This window comes from Sinohyriopsis cumingii, unplaced genomic scaffold, assembly GCF_028554795.1.
Source record: "Sinohyriopsis cumingii isolate HCF-2022 unplaced genomic scaffold, ASM2855479v2 utg000349l, whole genome shotgun sequence".
Taxonomy (NCBI): domain Eukaryota; kingdom Metazoa; phylum Mollusca; class Bivalvia; order Unionida; family Unionidae; genus Sinohyriopsis; species Sinohyriopsis cumingii.
Genome location: NW_028315889.1, coordinates 2,392,109 through 2,413,821, shown reverse-complemented (window position 1 = coordinate 2,413,821; position 21,713 = coordinate 2,392,109). Strand labels below are relative to the sequence as shown.

Sequence of the window (21,713 nt, the reverse complement as noted above, 5' to 3'; positions counted from 1 at the left end):
GCTTCTCTGTATTGTCGGCCGATAGTTACATGATAACCGTTATAAACATTGGTGTATTTATAGGGAGATAAGTTATATCCATGTATATTGATAACAGTTGAAATGATTCGCATTACAATGCATGCCATTGTAAGCTTTTAAAAATCTTGTCTATCAAGAAAGGGTCATTGGTTCTATTCCCAATCGATATGATTTTTAAAAAAAAAATATAATGCATAATACATGCCGATGCATATCTGAGATTTTTATTTGATGTAATATCATGACAAAACAGTTAGCATTATCGATTTTAAGAGTACCGGTGTGCAATTTTAAGATCGTATCAAATTGTCTTAAATGCACGGCATATTAGGTCTAACAAGAGTTCCATCGCCACGCCTTTTTTGTCGTATCGCTTGAATATTATTTTGTAATTTAAAATGCAGAATGTTTATGAAAATAAAATAATATGCATTTCCCAAAAATAATTTCAAAAATACATTATAAGCTAGAAAACGTTAGAACAAATTGCATATCAATACTTCAAAATTCAATTTGAAATAAATTAATAAAGAGTGCCCTCACTGGGATTCGAACGCTTATACACATACTATATATATATATATATATATATATATATATATATATATATATATATATATATATATATATATATATATATATATATATATATATATATATATATATATAACCAGCATTTTCATTTAATAAAATCCTAATTTTACCCGATTTACCTACAGTAACAAATAGACAAAGTCGTTCATTAGTATGCATCTTTAAACCGACCGTAGAAGGTTTATTCATTATTCACGGGTTCTTCTTTACTGTTATAATTATCCTCAGGGACGTATCTAGTAAAAGATTGATGATTAGGCATGTTGAACGGCGAAGCCTCGAACTGCTAGAGGAGTGGGGTGTGTGTGGGTACGGGGCAACATTGTTACAATCTAGAGGCTCTGAGATAGCATTTCATGCATCTTGCTGAGACTTTCTGAACCTCGGTACTTTTTTAATACTGTAAAAATAAAAAGAAAACATCAAATTCTTATGAACAGACTCAATAAAATCAAGTTTGTTACTATCTTGTTCGTGTTTTTGCTTCTGATGAATCCTCTTTTCCGTATGTATTGTATTATATAAATATAGATATCATATCGGTTTCTTGAGTGAAACTTAAACCGTTGAAAAAAATCGTCAAAATTCTGTGTAGGCAGCCACGCTCCTGATCATCGCTAATATACTGTTCAGTTGTTTACCTGCCATGTTGAACCTTGCGACTTTACCGAAGTGAAACATAGTCATTCATTTATCAGTTTGTCTAATTTGTCCAAAGCAAAGTTCAGCTATTTTGAAAATGTTCCGCATTTTGGGACATTTCAAAAAAAAGTATAACGGAGAGAATTACGATAGTGACAGATTAAGAACATTCTATTGCACACAATTGTTTCCTTAAAAGAAAAAAAAAATTAAGAAAGACACAGCTCAGTGAGTAATAAGTTGATTTCACTTTAGAAGTGGTTCAAAAATCAACGTTGAGTTTTGATAACAGAACATTTTACCCTAAGGTCATAATTTCACCTGAACGGGTCGTTATTTAACAGGACATTAAAAAAGGGTCAGTTTTTAACGTGAAATTTTGATCACGTTGAAAAATTACCGACCGGGTCAGAATTCAACGAGGGTCAAAATGTGATACTGCATCTGGGTCGTTATTCAACAGGACATTTAGAAAAGGGTCAGATTTTAACGTGAAATTTTGATCACGGTCGTTGAAAAATGACCCGGCGGGTCAGAATTCAACGAGGGTCAAAATTTAACACTACACCGGTTATACGCAGTCTTCGTATAGCGAAGTGCAACGCAGGGTATTATGCGAGGCAGGGAACCAGACTGTACAATAAGTATCGTGTATCCTTGAGACTTAGGTGGCGCTCTACAGTTTCGTATTTTGCAGAGGTTAGAATTTTAAAGAGAAAGAATTTCCCCGGGTTTTCTCATTGGTTATACTGGTTACTTAAAAAATTCCCTTTATTTTGGTGTATGATTGATAGGTGTAATATGGGTTATAGAGTATACAGCTTAGCCTTACTCCAGATGTGCAATTTTTCAAAAAATACTAGCTCCGCTTGGTCATTTTCACTTCCTGGATTTCAGAGGTAAATTGTAAAGAGCCGATAGCTTTCTTTTTCGTTTTTTTTTTTACATTTGATATATGTAGTAATTCATCCATTACACTTTCAAATGTGGTATTATCTTGTTGGGCAAAATTAATTTTCCCTATTTTATAGGTGCTAAAGATAGTCTACTTTAGACCAATTCAGGCTGATTTTTTATCTTAAGGGAGCAGTCATTTTAGTTATCAGTGTGCTTAGATCTTGTACAATTTCCAGAAGTAAAATATCCAAAGAAATGTCAGCCACATTACATTAAAATAGGATAGGGATATGGCATCATTCTGTCCACTGTGCATGTTTCATATGCAAACAACTTATATACGGCACTCTCTCAAAAGTATATAATGACTGGTGAGTGCCCCCTTAACGACTATGTGACGTCCCTGGAACCAGGCTAATGCAAGTGCAGAGCGTCTCTGGTTGATGTATATAGATTTTTACGTATTTTGAATCTTTCCGTACCAAAATAACTAAATCCAGTATTAAAAACATTTGATTAAAAATTTGAAAAGCTGTTTTTGTCTGGAATACGGGCTTGTGAAACTATAGTCTGCTTCCCAATTTCGTAAGCTACCTTCGTATGCTACCTGTCTTGCGCGACTCTAAACGTGGTTTAAGTTTTGGTCTCACATATGAAACAGGGAACCGGACTACCAGTTCCCTTCACCGTCGTTTCAGGGAACCGGAAGTAAATTAAATATATGGACCTACGCAAGCTAGCTCGTGTCCACCATTTTTCAACAGAACTAAACCGTTGGCCCTCGTCAGCTGGTTTGTGGTAAATATTCGCATATCTTGTCGAAAGCAACCTGGACTAATTATGTACAGAAAATTATTTGCTTGCATGTTGCAATGTTCAAATGCTGGTCACTTTTCTAGTTTTGTTTTTCCCATACCTTGCACTGTGAGTTGGCTGGCTCTAATTTCACTTTGCTCTATATTTTATAAGTGTAGTAACTGACATACTGTTTTTGCTGTATTGTATGTTATTATTTACGGGTTCATTTTGCCATTTAAACGGACTTTGAATCACAGAAACGGAATGTAAATTTATGTCTAGCTGCAATAGGACCGATTTTACATCCGGGTATACTGGTAGTAGTCCTACAACGTAAGACACATCTCCGGACATTTTTGTTCTGGGGAGTGATGGGTCTTACTGCCTAAATAACGGCGCTGTGTAGCGTGTTTTGATGCAGACTAACAGTATAACGAAAGTCAGAATTTCAAAAATATCACACACAACTCGCAACCAATAACGACGCCTTCCTACAAAGTAAAAGTTTTTGTCAGACTTTACTTACCCTGATGTCTTTTATCTAACGAATTAAAATTCTCACAAAAGAAATGGACCTGTTTTCAAGTTTTGCAGGCCTACATTTCAGTTGACTTGAAAGTGATGAAAGCTGGGAATGCCGAAACCGGGATAAGTTGAAATATAATTCTTTAACCAAACGAATAACAAATTTATTATGCCGATTGGAACTGAAAGGCAATGTTTCGTTTCATTCAAGAAACATATCTGCCACATGAACTTACTTAAACATACTTGGGCATACCTCGACTACCATTGCATTGCAACAAATTCAAAATGTATGTCAATGGAACATGAAAATGTATTCATTTGCTAGTTTCACATTTTCATTCCGCCAGGATAAAGACAGCACAGTAAGTATATTAATTACACATAAATTAGTGGAAGAGTGTCAATATATGCTGCCAAACATGTGAGATATTCCTGAAACGTTGACTACTCGTTCTGATGTCATGCTGTACAAGCCTGTTATTTGGATAGTAAGACAGCACTAAAACAAAAACAACATGTGCTATGTCTTACATTGTAGGACTACATCCAGGTATAGATGCTTCCCAATAAGGTCAGTAGCTGACAATATTATGCCCATTTTACCTGAACGACAGGCAACATAGCAGTTTCTGCTATATGCAATCACCAAAATTTAATATTTTTAACAAGGCACACTGTAGCAAAGTCACCTTATAGATCACAAATATAGATACTGACAGAAAGCTTGATTTGCATTCTGTTTATGTATGTAATTTTCGTAAAAGTATCTTGAGATTTAATGAATTCATTTCAGCTTCTAGACACAATATAAAGTCAACGTTAAATCTGCCAGCTGACCATAAATATGGTGGCTGATGACGTCGTTTGGGTAAGAGATACTTTTTAGACTAAGACTAAAACTTATTATCCTTTGGGCAGTCAGCAAATTTAGGACCTTATTTTGCAGAAAGACCTGTATAATAAATGTAAATAATATTCTACAGGCATTATTGATGAGTCTTTTCGTCTAATGAAACTTGAACACACTTGTGGAGATTATTTCAGAGCTGTGATCTGACCAGACCTGTCAAGATTGTGATGTGTACATTATACCAGTGAAGCCAGATTTACCCACAACAGCTATTGCACTTCATAAAATAAACTCATTTTTATATCCCAGTGGATCACATTCTTTTATCTGGCACACAATCTTGTCAATGCAACAATATAATTCTTGCACATTCCCATTTGTTTGTACCCCCTCTACTGCTTTTTAAAACACAAAGCATAGAGAATATAAAAAATGCACAGAACTTAGACATTTCATTCATCAATTTATAATTAATAACCTGCTTCTTTCCAGGAGATACCAAACAAAGCCAGCTATTTGGTGTTTCAAATCAAATGTGAGTTTGTTTAGTAACACAGTAGCCATATTTCCATGGGTGACTATGCTCTCAAACCAACAGATGTGATGTAGTTTGCCATCTTTAATAATCTAAATAATTCCATACATTTGGGGTTACGTCTCTTTGAATACATGTTTACAATAGTTCTTCCTTTATATTTGTTAAACTATTTTTAGAAATATTAAAACATGACACTGCAAATATTGGATACAGATAACACTGGACAACAAATTTTTACAAAAGTCATGTTACTGAAATAAAATTAGTCAATTCTTATCAATTTTTATGTGCTGAACACGAATATGACAGTCAAATTGCAAAATTGGCTCTAGTTTTTTTGTAATCTGCAAGAAATTAATGTTTACATAACGAAATGCATTCCAATAGTAAAAGGTCAACTGTAATAGCCTACCTATAAAAAATCAAGTCATTGACTACATCTTAGATTTCTTCGCCTGTCTCTTGTACAGCTGTTCGGGAGCATCTCTGAGGAGTGTCCAGCAGTAGTCAGCCAGCATTGTAGTGGACCATTTTCCCTGGTATCTTTGTTCCATTGTTGCGATATCTTGATGAAAACGTTCGCCGTGTTCATCACTAACAATACCACAGTTGCTAGGAAAGAAATCCAAATGGGAATGAAGGAAGTGAATCTTTAGAGACATATTGCAGCCAAGTTTCTTATACTTCATCAACATGTCTTCTACTAGTTCCTTATAGTTTTCTGCCCTAACATTTCCGAGGAAGTTTGTAGAAACTAGGCGAAAAGCATTCCATGCTTGTTTCGCGTCACCTTCCAGCAAGTTGTTGAACCGGTCATCTTTGAAAAGCTCTCGAATCTGAGGACCCACAAAACCTCCCTCTTTAATCTTTGCTTCGCTGAGTCGAGGGAATTTTTCATGCAGGTATCGGAATGCTGGCAAAGTCCGGTCAATGGCTTTCACGAAGTTCTTCATCAAACCTAGTTTGATGTGAAGGGGTGGTAGCAAGATTTTCTGAGCCTCAACCAGAGCTGGGTGTTGGATATTCTTCTCTCCAATGGCTACATTCTGCCTGTGAGTCCATTCCTTCCTCATGTAGTGCATTTCCCTTGCTCGGCTATCCCACTCGCATAAGAAACACATGTATTTTGTATATCCTTGCTGCAGTCCCATTAAAAGGGCAACTACCTTCAAATCACCACAGAGGTGCCAGCTGTACTTGTTATACTCAATGGAATTCAGTAGCTGCCTTAAGTTATCGTATGTCTCTTTCATGTGGACAGCATATGCTACTGGAATAGATGGAAGAATGTTTCCATTGTGCAAAAGCACAGCCTTGAGACTCAGTTTCGAAGAGTCCACAAATAGTCTCCATTCTTGTGGGTCATGAGTGATTTTTAAAGCATTCATGAGGCCCTCAATATCGGAACAGAATATCAGATTACTTTCCTTTCTGAAGAAAGGCTCCAATTGCTGGTGGCGCTTTCGATATGCAGTAATTGTGACATCTTCTTCTAGAAGATTCCATTGTTGGAGTCTTGATCCTAGCAATTCTGCCTTGTTCTTTGATAAGTCCAAATCACGAATCAGGTCATTTAGTTCTTCCTGTGTTATTCTGTGTGGGGTTGATGATGCACCACAGTGAAAATCTGGATCACTGCATGCTGATGGACCAGGAGAAGAACAGGTCGACTCACCTTTGTCTTCGTCAGATGAATCAAGAGAATATTCTGCTGGAGGTTCTGGAATAGGAAGTCCCTCACCATGTGGAACTGGTCTCAATGCAGACGGAATGTTTGGGTAGACTATTCTCGACTTCTTTCGCTTCGTTATTCCGCCGGAAAGAGGAGGAACCAAGCAGAAGTAACAGTCATTTAGGTGGTTGCTTGGCTCTCTCCACACCATTGGGACTGCAAACGGCATTGATGACCTTTTGCAATTCAACCACTGTGAAAGCTGTGTTGTACATGTAGCACAGCATATATGCGGAGCCCAAGGCTTGTCTTGGTCACCAACCTTGCATCCGAAGTAAAGATGATATGCCTTCTTCACTTGAGAATTGATACTTTTCTTCTGGTTGGCAAATGTCACTTCCCCACAAATATAGCAAAAATTGTCCGCGGTATTAACACACTTTCGAGGCATTACTGTTCTTTATTGTACGTAAATGGATAAAATAATAAGTTTTATGTAACAGTAGCTTGAACTGTCTCGCACAACGTCTAAAATATTTTAAATGCTGAACCTATCTGATTGGGCTTTATATAGTACACTGCTTATGTCAGCTTCAGCAGCCGCCTGGCATTAGTATAATAGGCCTACACATGTATAGTACACTGCTGACGTCAACTTACTTCAGCAGCCGCATGGCATTAGTATTGCATTGCATCAGAAAATGATGCAATCAACTGTGGATGATGTGAGCATGATGGTATTATGCAATGTTACATCATTATTCCGGATGTTGCTGCAGTCCTACTGGAGAAATTTACACAGTGAAACATAGAAAATGAGGTATATGAATATCTTCAAAACGAGAGCCAATACAAATTTTTCACGGTTATATTCGTGTTCGGCACACCAAAATACTACAGATTAGGGCCTTTTCAAGTCAGTAATGATTTCACTGTTGACCAGTGTAATACATTTCTTTAATGGTCTATTCTAGAAACCAGAAAAGGACATGATCACTCTGTCCGCTTGTTTACACTGAGGGCATCTGGTTTGAAAAGCTAATAAGTTGACAGTATTAGGGACTCCTGGTGACAGTTTGGTTATAAATTATAAACTGGAGACTCAAATGATCAAAATCTTTACATATTTTGCTTAAAATAGTGGTAGTCTGCTAGCTTGGGATTAGTAAATTTGCTATCAGACTAGTATAGCTTTCATAATTGTAAGTCTAATGACTAGTACAGTTTTAGTTGTAACCAGTCAGCATTTATCTTCTCTATCTGTATAAACCTAACAGTTTCAACCTCTAACAGTTTCATTCAGTTTATAAGATCCAGCTTTTGCATGTCATAGACTTAGTCCAAGTTTCCTCTGACCTTTCTTATCCCACATTAGATGTTTTGACATTTATGTTGGGGTGTGAGGTGAAAGATATTGGCCTAAGATATGGTAGTTGCTTACTTTTGTAATTAATCTATTCATAATAAGTCAGATGGAAGATGATTTATCTTCTCAGATACAAAATGATTTGGTAAACATTTTTTAGTGCCATGTGATCTGGGAAAAAAGAATTTAAAGTTATACTTAAGAAAAGCATTTGAAACTTCCCCTAAAGCTGTGTCCAACACCTTAAGGACCTGAGGATGCTAGGATTATCTCCATTTGGAGAGACCTTCAGAGGCTTTGTTGGGCACGACATGTGATGTATGGGTCCTTTCCACAATAAGTTTTGTTGTTTCTAGAAATGAACTCTTCTTTCATGAACTGCCATTTCTTTTCATCAGTCCAAATTAGTTGATCCAAGGGAAGAGGAATAAGCCTTTCTTCAGAAGGTCTCATGGGGATGGTAGAAAAGACCAAAGTCTGGGATTCTGTTTCCACAATTTTTTGGGTGTTTTAAAAAGGAGAAAAGTTTTCCACCTCACACAAATGTCTTCTAACATTTCAAAATTAAATCTACCACCTTGGGTCATGGATGCCATAAGGCCCAACAACTGGGGTTTTTCCTTGGTTCTTATTATGTATATATCCATATTGTGTGATTTGGATTTTTAATGTAGCTTTAATACAGTTTGAGTCATATTGCTACAATGTCGGCAGTGTGGCAGTTTATATTGATGTATAGCACTGGGGCATTATGTCGCAGACATGTAGCATTATGTCTCACCCAGTCACATTATCCTGACACCAGACTGACCACTCCTAGCACTTACCTCTTAATGCTGAGTGCCTAGTGAGGCAGCTGCTAGTTCCATTTTTATAAGTCTTGTGGATGCTTCAACCACTAGGCCATTTTTTTGTCCATGATTGTAGATTGCTGGTGTAATTTATAAATAACATTGTTATGACTCTAGTGTCTTAAAATAATTACAAAAAAGAGTGAAATCGTCAAGTTTGGTAAAAATTAAAATATAATTTATTTCCCTCAAATACATTGTGAAAGAATTAAAAATAATTTACAGTATGATGTATGAAATCCTAAAGTCTGAAATGTTCTATAATTTCCAAAAGTATTAAGTAATCCAGATGAGTTCCAAATGATGGTCAGTATTGTAAAGATGTATCAACAGTACAGAATAATTACTATGATATAATCCCAAAGTGCCTTTAAATAAATTGACATTATCTGTACAAACTAAAAATATCCAGGTGTCTTTGAGTAAATTCACAGTATTTCCTTGACAGCTATTGTTCCAATTGGGCAGTGTAATTCCAATGAATAATTTATGTAAATGAAGTTCTCTCTATATAACTGAATAAGTTCCAAGACAGGTTATACTACAGAGAATGACTAATTCTACATGACAATTCTCTTATTTAGAAAACTAGTACACATTACAGAGATTGTCATACGGAAATTCTAGAATAATCTGATTGAATAAACAAAATCAGCTGTTTTACACTGATCAATCATAAATTAGGTCAGCTTGGTCTTTCATAACTTGTGTAATGAAGTTAGGTCACATGATGTTAATTTGGATCAGTAGTGCAGATCAGCCTTGGGGACCCCAAGTGGCCAAGTGGTCTAAAGCGCTCTCCGTTACGGATCACTGCCATCTCACCTCTGTCTGCTTGGGTTCCAATCTTGGATTCGGCTAATGTGGGTATGTCAGAAAGCTTGCCAGTAGCTTCTCGTTGGTCAGTGGTTCTTTCGGGGGTTTTCTCGGGTTCTTCCTCCAGCATTAATACTGGCCGCCTTGTATAGCCTATCGTGTGCTGAAAAATGGCGTCACACCCAACAACAACAACAACAGATCAGCCATGGAACTTTATGAATAAATCTATGCAATTGATGCATAACTCATCTATAAAGTGCAAACTTACATTGATAACAGATTTAGTATTTTAAATATTTTTAACTAACCCTTACAAACTATAATTATAAATGATAATATAGATATACATGACAATATTACATAGCTAACTTTTTTGTCCATGAGTGTAGATTATACTTTAAGATAATGATCAATTGCAAACAACTTGTTTACTTAGATTTGAATTCAGGACATTGTTTTTTCCAATGGAAAAACTCTGGTCTTCCTGATGGCTGCATTGTTCTTTATTAAAATTATTGATAATCTGGCCTTTTTCACAACTTTGCATGTTATGGAAATGAACTTTTGACCCTCATCCTGGTCATCTTATTACATTGTAGCTAGTTTTTTAAAGATTGTTTTCATCAAAAGTATTTATTCCTCTCTTTAATTTCAGTTGTGTTCATGTTTAATGTCATTATATGAGAGGAATCTTTTATTTAAATTTATTCATTTGAATTATAAAGTACTCATTAACTTTTGAAGTACATCACTATTTTGGGATTATTGTGAATTCTTTCAGGGACATTCTAGATTATATCACTGATACATTAAGATTGTTGGCACTTTAGCTCCTCCAAGACTATTGGCACATTAGCACATTCAGCACTGGAATTCCTTTGGAACACTTTTTACTTTTCGAGTGGCCAAGTGGTCTAAAGCGCTATCCGTTACAGATCACTGCCATCTCACCTCTGTCTGCATGGGTTCGAGTCTCGGATTCAGCCTTTGTGGGTATGTGAGAAAGCTTACCAGTAGCTTCTCATGGGATGGTGGTTTATTCTGGGGTGTTCCCAGGTTCTTCCTCCACCATTAATACTGGCAGCCATGTATAGCCTATTGTGTGCTGAAAAATGGCATTAAACCCTACAACAACAACAACTTTTGGACTTTGATAAAATATTAGTATTATTTGGATTTTCATTCACAATGCTGCAATTTCCTTTTAAATTTTCACCTTGTATTTTTGGGAAATACATTATTTGTTGAGTTTTACTAAATTTGACAGTTTTGCATTTTATGTTACTTAGTTTAAGACCATAGAGTGCTAACAATCTTCATGATTCATACTATACCTTCACTTGGCCTAGTGGTTAGAGCATTCGACTCAGATGCGGGAGATCGTGGTTTCAATCCCCGGCCAAGACATACCAGAGACTTACAAAAATGGTACTAACAGCTGCCTCTTTCTTGGCACTCAGCATTAAGAGTTTAGTGTTAGGATTGGTCGGCCTGGTGTCAGGGTGACTGGGTGAGACATCATGCTACATGTATGCGGCATGATGCCCCAGTGCTAGATAACACTATAAAGTGTGACACTGCAAACACTGTAGTGATATGACTGAACTTTTTTTAAAGCTACGTTAAAAATCCAAATCACACACACACACACACACACACACTACATGTATGCCTTCACTTCCCTATCTTCCTGGCCCACGTTATACATCTGGTTTTTGTCTGGGTCAGGAGGTATTTCCATTTTGGGTACTTCCAATCAGCATTACTTCTCCCCCACAGCCTTTACTGGGGCTGAAGTGGCTCACTTGAAGTCTTTACAGGTGAAATGATTAATCGATATATCATTAATTTTTCCATATCGATACAAGAGGTGAAGAACAGATACAAAATGATACCCTATGCAAGTTACTTTAATGTTCAACAATGGTAAATAATTATTAATCATTTGCCATTTCATTCTTAAATTGAGAGTTCATCTGAGGCAGCTATAGCACGCCCATATACTCATTTCTATCAGTAAAAAAGATTGATGCAAGGTGACTAACTTACATGGTTCAAAATCTGCTTTGGCAATTCCTTGCAAATTATTTTAGGACCACCACATTATACTTGTCTCATATCAAATGATTTATCTGCCAAGAGTGATTTTCGAGCCAGTTGCCAACTGCATTGCCTGGCCCAGAAGCAATCTAACTCCAAAGTGTATTTTACTAAATGGAAAATCTTTTGTTATTGGTGAAGTAGGAAATGTGTTGATCCGGTTTGTCCCTGTTTAACAGTTGCCAATTTTTTTCTCTTTCATGTCACGGGGAGGGAATACTATGTATCAACCAGTAATGGCTATAGGGCAGCCCATTCAAGAACTATCAAGTTTTCTAGGATTTCTGATGTCGGGTCAGATTCTTGTCTATCTAATTGATGCTCATTGGATATTTTGGGCTTTAGAGACCAATTTGTTTCTCATTAATGAAACCTTTTGATAGTTCTTTGGGTGTCATCTTACCCCCCATCCCCATTGAACCACTGAATTAAGTTTCCTTCAAGAACCTTACTTTTGAAACAGCTTTCCTGCTTTCCTTATCAGTGAGGAGGAGTGAAATTTATGCTTTGTCAAAGGGATGTCCATGGTTCAGTGGAAACTTTGATTTGGTTTCTCTTCTATACCAGCCAGGATTTTGGATGGCTCCTTTTTCAGACGAGATTTCCATTTTCCGTTGTATCTGAGATGGGGCTTATCAACATAGACAGCATTGCCTTGTTAATGCCTTTAGGTTTTATTTAGCTTCCTCAAAAAAAGAGATGGATATGGTTGGAATGATGTCATTAACAACCATTTCCAGGCGTATCATCCAAACTGTCATCAGAGCTTAAAAGTCCATCACCATATAATAATAATAATAATGAGGACCTTGTATAGCGCCTAATCTTTACAAGCTAAGCGCTTTACAACATTAGACAATACCTGAAACATAAAAAACAACGTATAATGATATGATTACAAAAAACAAACACCATGAAATTAGAAAACATAAAACATGCTGAAAATATTTAAGGTAGGAAACATTATTAGGTCTTTATGTTTGTTCTTGCAGTCGAAATAGGTGAGTTTTAAGAGCACTCTTGAATGAGATCACCATGTCTTTGTGCCTGAGTTCAGTGGGCAATTCGTTCCATGTTGCTGGGCCCTGGTATGTAAAAGAACGTTGTCCATATATATGACTTCATTTTCATAGTTGGAATAATGAGAATACATTTGTCAGAAGAGGAGCATAAGTATCTTGCTGGTGTGTACACATGGGTGAGGTTGGATAGGTTTGTTGGACTGGAGTTTATCAGTGAAACATAGCACAGAGAAAAAAACATTGTGTTTGATTCTGGATCGAATGGATAGTCACTGTAGGGTATAGATCAGGGGGGAGGTATGCTCTGATCATGGTACTCAAAGATGATCCAAGCAGCTGTGTTTTTAACTTTTTGTAGTTTCTGGAGTAGATATTGAGATGAACCAGACAGAATTGAGTTACAATAGTCCAGTCTTGAAAGGACTAATGAACACAAGTGTTTAATGGCATCAACTGAAAGATATTTGCGAATGAAGCTGATGCGTCTTATATCAAGATATGCAGCCTTGCATATGTTCATGACAAGTTGGTGCAGTGAGAGAGTACTGTCGAGAGTAACACCTAGGTTTCGCACTGACTGTGTGATAATGTTGATGAGATCTTACTTTCATGAGAATGAAAGCCAGTGGTTGAAGGTTATTAATGCATCATTGTCTTGTTTTTATCACTCATTGGATGATGTTTTGAGAGCTGCCTTTTGTCTTTCTCATTCTTTCATTTGCTTTCAATCTTTTGTACAGCAAGTGAAGGCATTTACTTTTTGGGTCCAGTAATGACAACATGTGTGGCTAAACCACATAACAGCATACAGTATGGAACACTCCTATAGTAACGCTAAGTGCATTTTTATCCAGTTGTTGAGGCCATGAGTCTAACTCTACTTGGTTAATTCACCAGTGCAATAGTAGCATGTAACTGTATTACTACTATTAAAAAGTAGTTTAAATTTTAATTATGTAATACTTACATGCACAGAATCAATGGCATAATAAATGGAACAGTGGTACAGTCTAGCTTAATTGTTAAAGTTCCAACAGGCTAATGTAAATATGATGGTAATTGCACAATTAACCCAAGCTTTCAGTTTCAGATATAAAAATATAATGATTTTAAACAGTTAAAGTGACTGTCAAGCCTCCTGATGACTTTTTCTTTTCAAAGGGGATGACAACATGTGTAAGTCAGAGAAGCATAAAATGTACATGAAAACTGATTGTTGGAATTGTGATGATCAAAAATATTTAGGGACAGTGGATTTATTGAAGCAACATACAAGTCAGAATGCTAAATGTTATATAAAAATTTCATTGCTTTTACAGCCAATGCTCAAGATTCTTTCTAACCTAGATATGTTTTTCATACCTTATAGAATAAACAAAAAGAGGTCTGTTTTGTTGTTGGTGCATCTTTAGCAAACATTTAACAGCTGTTTACACCAACAACTGTTAACAAGTTAGTAGCACATAAATGTGAATGCAAAAAAATAGTCATCCATCATGATGTTGTACTGCATTAAGTTAGTGCCTAAAATAAGCAATATAGTCCTGGTGCATCTGAAAATAGAATTTGTAACAAGATAAACGGGTTAACATTATACTTTTGATGGTGATACAAATACAGTGTTTATTGATGAATGACTTGAATGGAAAAAGAATGAATAATACATTTGTGTAGAAGATCCAAATATTGGACTAATTGACACAATCCGCATGAACCTAATAATATAACATAAATGTGAATACAAGTAAATGACCTTACATAGTACAAGGACAAAGGTTAATGATTCACAGTAATTTCACACGATGAAGAGAATGATGTGATTTACTCAAATAGTACAATGGTGTACTTTACTCATATAGTAGAGACCGCTCCGATGGCCTAGTGGTTAGAGCGTCCGCCTCAGAAGTGGGAGGTCATGGGTTGGCACCCCGGCCAGATCATACCAAAGACTTACAAAAATGGTACTAACAGCTGCCTCGCTAGATGCTCAGCGTTAAGAGGTTAGTGTTAGGACTGGTCGGCCTGGTGTCAGGATAATTTGACTTGGTGGTACGTCATGCTACATGCCTGCAGCATGTTGCCCCAGTGCTATACATTACTATAAACTGCCACACTGCAGACATTGTATCAATATGACTGAAAAATTGTTAAAGCTACATTAAAAATCCTAATCTCACACACACACACACACACATTTATGTATTCACTCAAATAGTGAAAAATGAGGTACTTTACTCAAATAGTAAAATGATAAAATGATGGGACAGATATTGTGCAAAATATTTTTACAGTCCCAAAACACTGGATATAACAAACCCCAAAATTAGCCCACAGCTAAAAGATTACATGTATTGAGTTACACAAAACGCTCTGTCACTAGCATACTTGGCTACCAGTCACACTGGTCAATCAAGCAGTCAGCATTACACGTAGTCACCAACCACCATACAGTTTCTTGGTCAGTCAAGCAATCAGCCTAATACTCAACCAGCAACACACTGTTCAATCAGCTGCACAGCCGTCGTTCAACCAGCTTCGTTGCCAGCTCCATCCTCAGCTCCACAGCTGTTATGGCCAGTACCATAGCCGTCATGGTCAGCTCTACAGCTGGTACCCCATCAACCCTGGCCACCATGGTCAGCTCTGATCACTATGGATCAGCTCCACATCTGCCACAGTCGGCTCTGGTCACCACGGTCAGCTCTGATCACCTGAAAATAAATTTAACACCGTGTACTAAGAATGGCACAGGCAATATACTATAGCACATAATGACATTATATATGGTAAGCCATACAAATTACATTATTGGCACAACATTACAAAGCAATAAACAGGTTCAGAAGTGAACCTACCAGTGCCTGATAAGAATCCTATGGTACTAAACGTTTCTTAATAAAATGCAACTTTATTGCTAATATAAATCTCTTGTTAAGTCACATACAAGAATAGAAAATATTTGCAAGCTGGAGTTACATAGAAAATATACAAAAATGTGGTAGTACAATAGGTATAACCTATAATATACATAAGAAATTAATAAGTAACTCACATACCTTCACAGATGAAGATTTGCAAATCTTCAGTAGACTGCTTATGGACAAGACATTCCGTAATGTAAGATTTCATCCTATGGTGAGGCATTTATACACACACAGTGTAGCCCTACATCATCTGTGCGCTTGATGAATGTCGGTTTTTCCCATTGAAAGCACTTTGCACATGCGGCATAGGATGTACCGAACTCACTGTTTCAGAATATTGTACAATATACATAAATTACCCTTGGGTATTTGTTGTACATGGAACATGAAATCTGAGTACATGTATTTAATAAATAAAGGGATTTATACAATTCTATGACAGAATTAATGTGTTGGATTTCACTGAATGGAAAAAATGAAGAAAACATAGAAGGAATGTATTTACTGTTGCATTGCCTTGAATGAAAAATGCTTTTCATATGTAGTCTGTGTTTCACTAATTATATTCATTTTCTATATGCTAGCTTGCTATCTCTCTTCTTCTAATCAAGACCGCTCCAGTGGCCTAGTGGTTAGAGCATCCACCTTGGATGTGGGAGGTCACAGGTTTGAACCAAATCATACCAGACACTTATAAAAATGATACTAGTAGCTGCCTTGCTTGGCACTCAGCATTAAGAGGCTAGTGCTAGGACTGGTTGGCCTGGGGTCAGGTTAATGTGACTGGGTGGGACATGATGCTAAATGTCTATGGCATGATGCCCCAGTGCTAGACATCACTATAAACTGTCACACTGCAGACATCGTAGTTATATGACTGATTTTTTTATAAAAACTACGTTAAAAATCCAGATCACACACAGAGACTTCTTTTATTTGCCTATCATTCTTCTCTGAACAGGTTTTAAAGTAGTGCCAGGAGTTACTCAGTGAATTCTTTTCCATTTCAGGATCAGTTGTAAGCTGTGATATTGTCTTATGATACATACGATAAATGATGGCAGTGCCCCAGTACCTGGTGGATGTACAGAATTGTTGTTAGTGTCCAGGGAAGGTCACCTTCACTTAGCCATTATCATTTGACTGCAGCTTTACTGTTGGATAGTCTTTGCAGGGCAGTATGGATAGTAATGATATAGAACATGTGACCAAGCCAATAGATGTCACAGTCTCGATGTCTTCAGGCATATCATCGATTTCCAACTCACCGCTTGGTTTCTCCTTCGAGAATGAGGCATGTGAAACTTTGGAGTTATCAGATATATTAATTAACAATGAACCTAATAAGGCAAATGACTTGTGTATTTCAGAGAATGCTGTAACAGATCACAAGAGCGACAGTTTGAATGTAGAAAGTTTTAGCTCAGAAGAGAATCTGTCTAATGCTGTCTCTAGTGGGAAAAGTCAGATAATCTTTTCCTCAGAAGACAGTGATTGTCCTGAGTCAGCGTCCATACCATCTGACAAGTCTAGCATGTCAGGGGCACATGCAAAAGAAAACATTTCAGGCACAAAAGAGTCTGTCCCAGTCATGGCACAGGAACAAGATAAAGTTCAGATAAGTGTAGCCACTGACAAAAGCTGTGCAGATATTGATGAAATGTCACCAAGTTCCAGTGGTAATATAGAAGTTTCAGAGAAATGTATTTCCAAAACCTCTTTTCTTGGCATCGCCAAATCAACTGATGAAAAAAGTTTTGATGAAAAGATTATAATTAATGATAAGGGAGAAGTAAACAATGGCAGCAAGTGGAAAATTCAAGAAGAACAAGACAAACAAGGTAAGGAACCAAAGAGCTGTTCTGGAAAGTTAGAAAAGTCTCACAGAGTTGTGGATACAAAGTACGGGTCTCTTGAGAGCTCTGGATCAGCATTAGAGGCATCTGCCATGGATGCTCAAAATAGTTCCTGTTCAGGCCTTTCAGCAGAAAAAATAGAGTTTGAGGAGAAGATGCTTAGCTCTGATAGGTGTCTGTCCATAAAGGAGGTGACCGATTCTAAAGAGCAGCCAACACACACAGATTCTTCAGACTCTCAACCTGGGTCTTCACAGTTGACTGACAATGAGATGGTGGAGAAAAATCAAGGACATTCAGTGACTGATGCTGTAGGAAGGGATCATGAGACAGAGAAGAATGTAGATTCAAAGCAACAATTTAGAGAGATTAAACAACCAATCATCAAGCTTGCTGATTTTATGTTGAATCCATCCAGTAAAACAACTCGAGAAGACAAGAAACTATCTGATAAATCAAAAAGGTCATGGGCTGTAAAGCTGACTGAACCAGTGTCAAGTCTGTCTAGGAAGAGAAGTGGAAAAGATGATAAAGAAGAGAAGAGGTCTTTTGAAGAACAAGTTAATCAAAGTATTTTTTTTGAAAAGAGCAGAAATGAGAAACCATTCTTGGAAGAGGAAATGGTCCAAGTTAACAAATCAAAGAAAGAGGAAAAAACAGCAGAGGAGTGGCAGTTGGAAAACAAGAATGAAGCACCAGCTTTACAGACTGATGATTGCAAATCAAATCAACTAAGTACAAAGGATGAAGTATCTGTTAAAGCCAAAGTTGGATTTTCACTGACTGGGGTTTTGTCAGAGTCTGTTTCTATTGAAAGTATTGTTTCCAGCAGCACATCATGTCCACAGCCACATGCAGACTTTAATTTAGAAGAAACTAACGTGGGTAACGTTAATACAGTGAATAGGAACATGCAAGATGAAAGTGATGTTCAACTATCTAGAGATTTTACAAGCCATCACCCCAGCTCATCAAAACATGCCATTCCAGCAACGAAGAGAAAGATTGCTAAAAATACATTAGATATTGTACCAATTGATGGAAAGATACCAACCATAAAACTACTTAAAATGAATCATGCTGGGCATTTGTCGAGTAGTTCACAAACAATATATGAGAACAAGATGGCTAAACTGAGAACTGAGGTTACTCCTGGTTGTAGTGGCTCCTATGACAATACACAGTCTGTACATGGAATTCAAAGTCAAGCTGAAAAAAGAATGCCTAAACATTCAGTTGCATCTGGAAAGAGGAAGAGAGACATGCAAAGATCAGATCCAGTCTCAGTGGATGGGAAGGTACCTATCATAAAGCTGCAAAGAATAAACTCAGGAGAAAAACAAGAGAAAGGTGATATGCCCATGAACATAAATTCACTTGAGGAACCATCTGAAAGAAAGGTGAGGAAGAGAAGTCTTAGTCCAAATCAGGGCAAAAGTGAAGTTAAAAAGAAAAACCCAAGTCCTTCCAAACAATCTGGAATACATTGTGAAACAAGTTGTTTTGAGAGTGAAGAAGAAGATAGTTTAGTTTCAAAGGACTTGTTGGATTCATTGTTAGAAAAAGTAACAGCAGATAACAGTGAGAAGTTTGATAGTGAGTTGAATATTTCAAAAGAGGACAATAAAACAGTTGGAGACTCCACACTGGTGATGAATTTTGAAAGTAGGGGATTGACAGATGCATTAGGAGGACCACTAGCTTACATATCTCCCATTGCTGGTCCTTCAGGGCATTGGTTTAATCATGTCTCAAAACAACAGTCTTCAGGAAAGATTAAGTCAGATACTGATTTGCGAAAGAAAAAGTTTGACACTGTTAAGAAGGCAGGGGTTGACAAGAGGCTAACGTCATGCTCATCTGATTCATATCGTTATAAAGGCTTACAGAAGACGATGGCTGTCAAAGAATTTTCCGATCATCAGGATGAACATCAAGGTGAGACATGTAATGATGATAGCAAAGATTTACTGCCAAAGGATGCGGATGAAGTAGATCCAGAAGTTGAAGCGTTGATTAGGAAATTAAAATGTTCTGATCACAAGAAAAGGAAAAACCTGGTGCCGGTTGTTCGCTTAACTAGAATAGATGATGGACATATTAATCTTGCCAGTACATCTTGGAAGGGTTATGATTTAAATTTCACCCAGACAGCTACTTTTGGACTGAAAAATAATGAGAAGAATGTTTCAAGCCAGAAGCAAATGGAGTTCAAGTCTTATTGTGACAGTTCCCGGAGGCTTGTTGTTCCCCTGGAGCGGTTGGACTCGCCCATCAAAACAGGCAACATTAGCAGACAGTCTACAGACAAAAAAAGTAAAAATAAATCATCTTTTGTTAATGATAAGCATGAAGAAAGTATAAAAGTGGAAGTACATGCTAGTTGGTTTGAAATGGATAGTGACATTAGTGGTGGCAATATTAAATTCAAGGAAAGGAACACTCCATTTGAGACACCATCTAGCCCCAGCAAGAAGTTTAGAAAAGATCAGGAACTTGATAATGAAGTCCTTGGGACAGTTGCTGAAAAAACTAACAACAAAAGCCTTGATTCTGCAGGAGTTAAACGCAAGAACATTCGTGAAAATGTTTGGAAATCGAAACCAGATAATTTTCCAGTCAGTTGTGCTACATGTGCCTATTTATCCTCACCAGATAGCAGGCTTATCAAAGAGACCTATGCTGGGAAAGGCATTCTACGCAGACATGTCATTGTGGCAATACAAAGACTGGACAGTGAAATTGACTGTGCATCAGTTAGTTCTTTGAACATCAAGGAGGAAAAGGCAGATCAGAGGAAAAAGCAGGCTGAAGGAAAGAAAATAAGACTTACAGAAGAAAAGGAGAAACATGTACACTCTTTAACAGAGGAAGAACATGATTGTAAATCAGATGATATGAAGTCTAGGTCTGAAGCAGTTATGCCATGGAAGTTAAATATACAGTGTAAAGCAGGGGCCTCTGGCTCAGAAAAAGAGGATGATAAATCACTTGTGAAAATCAGTAAGGTGTTGACCAAGAAAGAAGAATCTGGTTTAAAAGACTTGTGTTTGCCCAAAGGGAAGCATGATAACCATGGAAATGATGTACATTTATCAAGTGAAGTTGACATCAGTATTTGCTCATCTAGAGTTAAGCTTGAAAAGTTGGATGTGGAGAATGCTCCCCATCAGTTTCATTTGAAAATTCCTCATCAAGATAGTTCCTACTTTAATCCTGAAGCATTTAATGGAGAAAGTGGTCCATCTTCTAATGGGTTCACAAAAGACAAAAGTGAGGACCACTGTGTCACTACTGATCAGAAAACAAAAGACAAAGGATTGTACCCCATGGACTCTGAACCCGAGAGTGATGGTGCTGCAAGTCCCTTTCCCTTGGTGGAGGAGGATGTCAAGGACTTGCCTCAAGGCATGAACACCAACACAGGTACATTGTTTGATCTATCACTGCATCTCTGGTATTTTTTAGAGTCATAATCTTGGCAATTTTGTTTAAATACAGAATTTCAGTTTGGCTAGTTATATTGTAGCAATAGCGTACCTAGCTATTTAGTCATGGTGATAAATTATGGCAGTTACTGTTTTGCAATCTCATTCAGAGAACATGAAATTACTTAAACCTATCTACCACTAAATATGTGTGCTATACAGTATTCCATTAGGATTATTGGTCCTGTGCAGGCAGAAGAAAATTGATTTATCGACAGTGCAGCTACATTTCTTGCAACATGACTGTATTTGTTGATTTTCATCTATTTCCATTTTGAAGAAAAGATTGAGCAGCTATAGTAATTCCCAGGGATCCTGAAATACTAATGCTTCAAGCCTGATAATTAATGTGGCAGTCATATATTTGTGAAATTAATATAAGAGCATTCAAATAACAAGTGACCAAAAAAAGGAAAAAACTAATTGATGTACCTAATTATTATATGTACCAGAAAATGTGTCATTGTTGGTTCGGGATTTACTTTTGCTTCAATGATTGAATTAGCCTTCCATGATTAACCAGTTTCCTTTCCAACTATTTATTAAAATAATCATTTTTTCTTTCAGTAAACTATAGATTTTCATTCAACTTATTTTATTCCACTCTGTTGTTTTTAAACAATAATTATTAATTGACAACAACCTGATGTAACTGCCTCAATTGCATAACACCCTGATGTAACTGCCTCATTTACATGACAATTTGATGTAACTGCCTCAATTACGTAACAGCCTGATATAACTGCC

General features: G+C 36.9%; 1 protein-coding gene across 2 annotated transcripts in view; it reads left to right on the top strand.

Annotated features, from left to right (window-relative positions):
- Positions 1-2,820: 2,820 nt before the first annotated feature.
- LOC149774326 (uncharacterized) overlaps positions 2,821-21,713 on the top strand; it is a 69,100-nt gene continuing 50,207 nt past the window's right edge. For both annotated transcript variants that reach the window (XM_089945444.1, XM_089945445.1), the window contains exons 1-2: positions 2,821-2,952; positions 16,633-20,904. In XM_089945444.1, the coding sequence (XP_089801570.1) occupies positions 16,803-20,904 (4,102 nt within the window). In that variant the 5' untranslated portion in view covers positions 2,821-2,952; positions 16,633-16,802. The remainder of the gene's footprint in view (positions 2,953-16,632; positions 20,905-21,713) is intronic.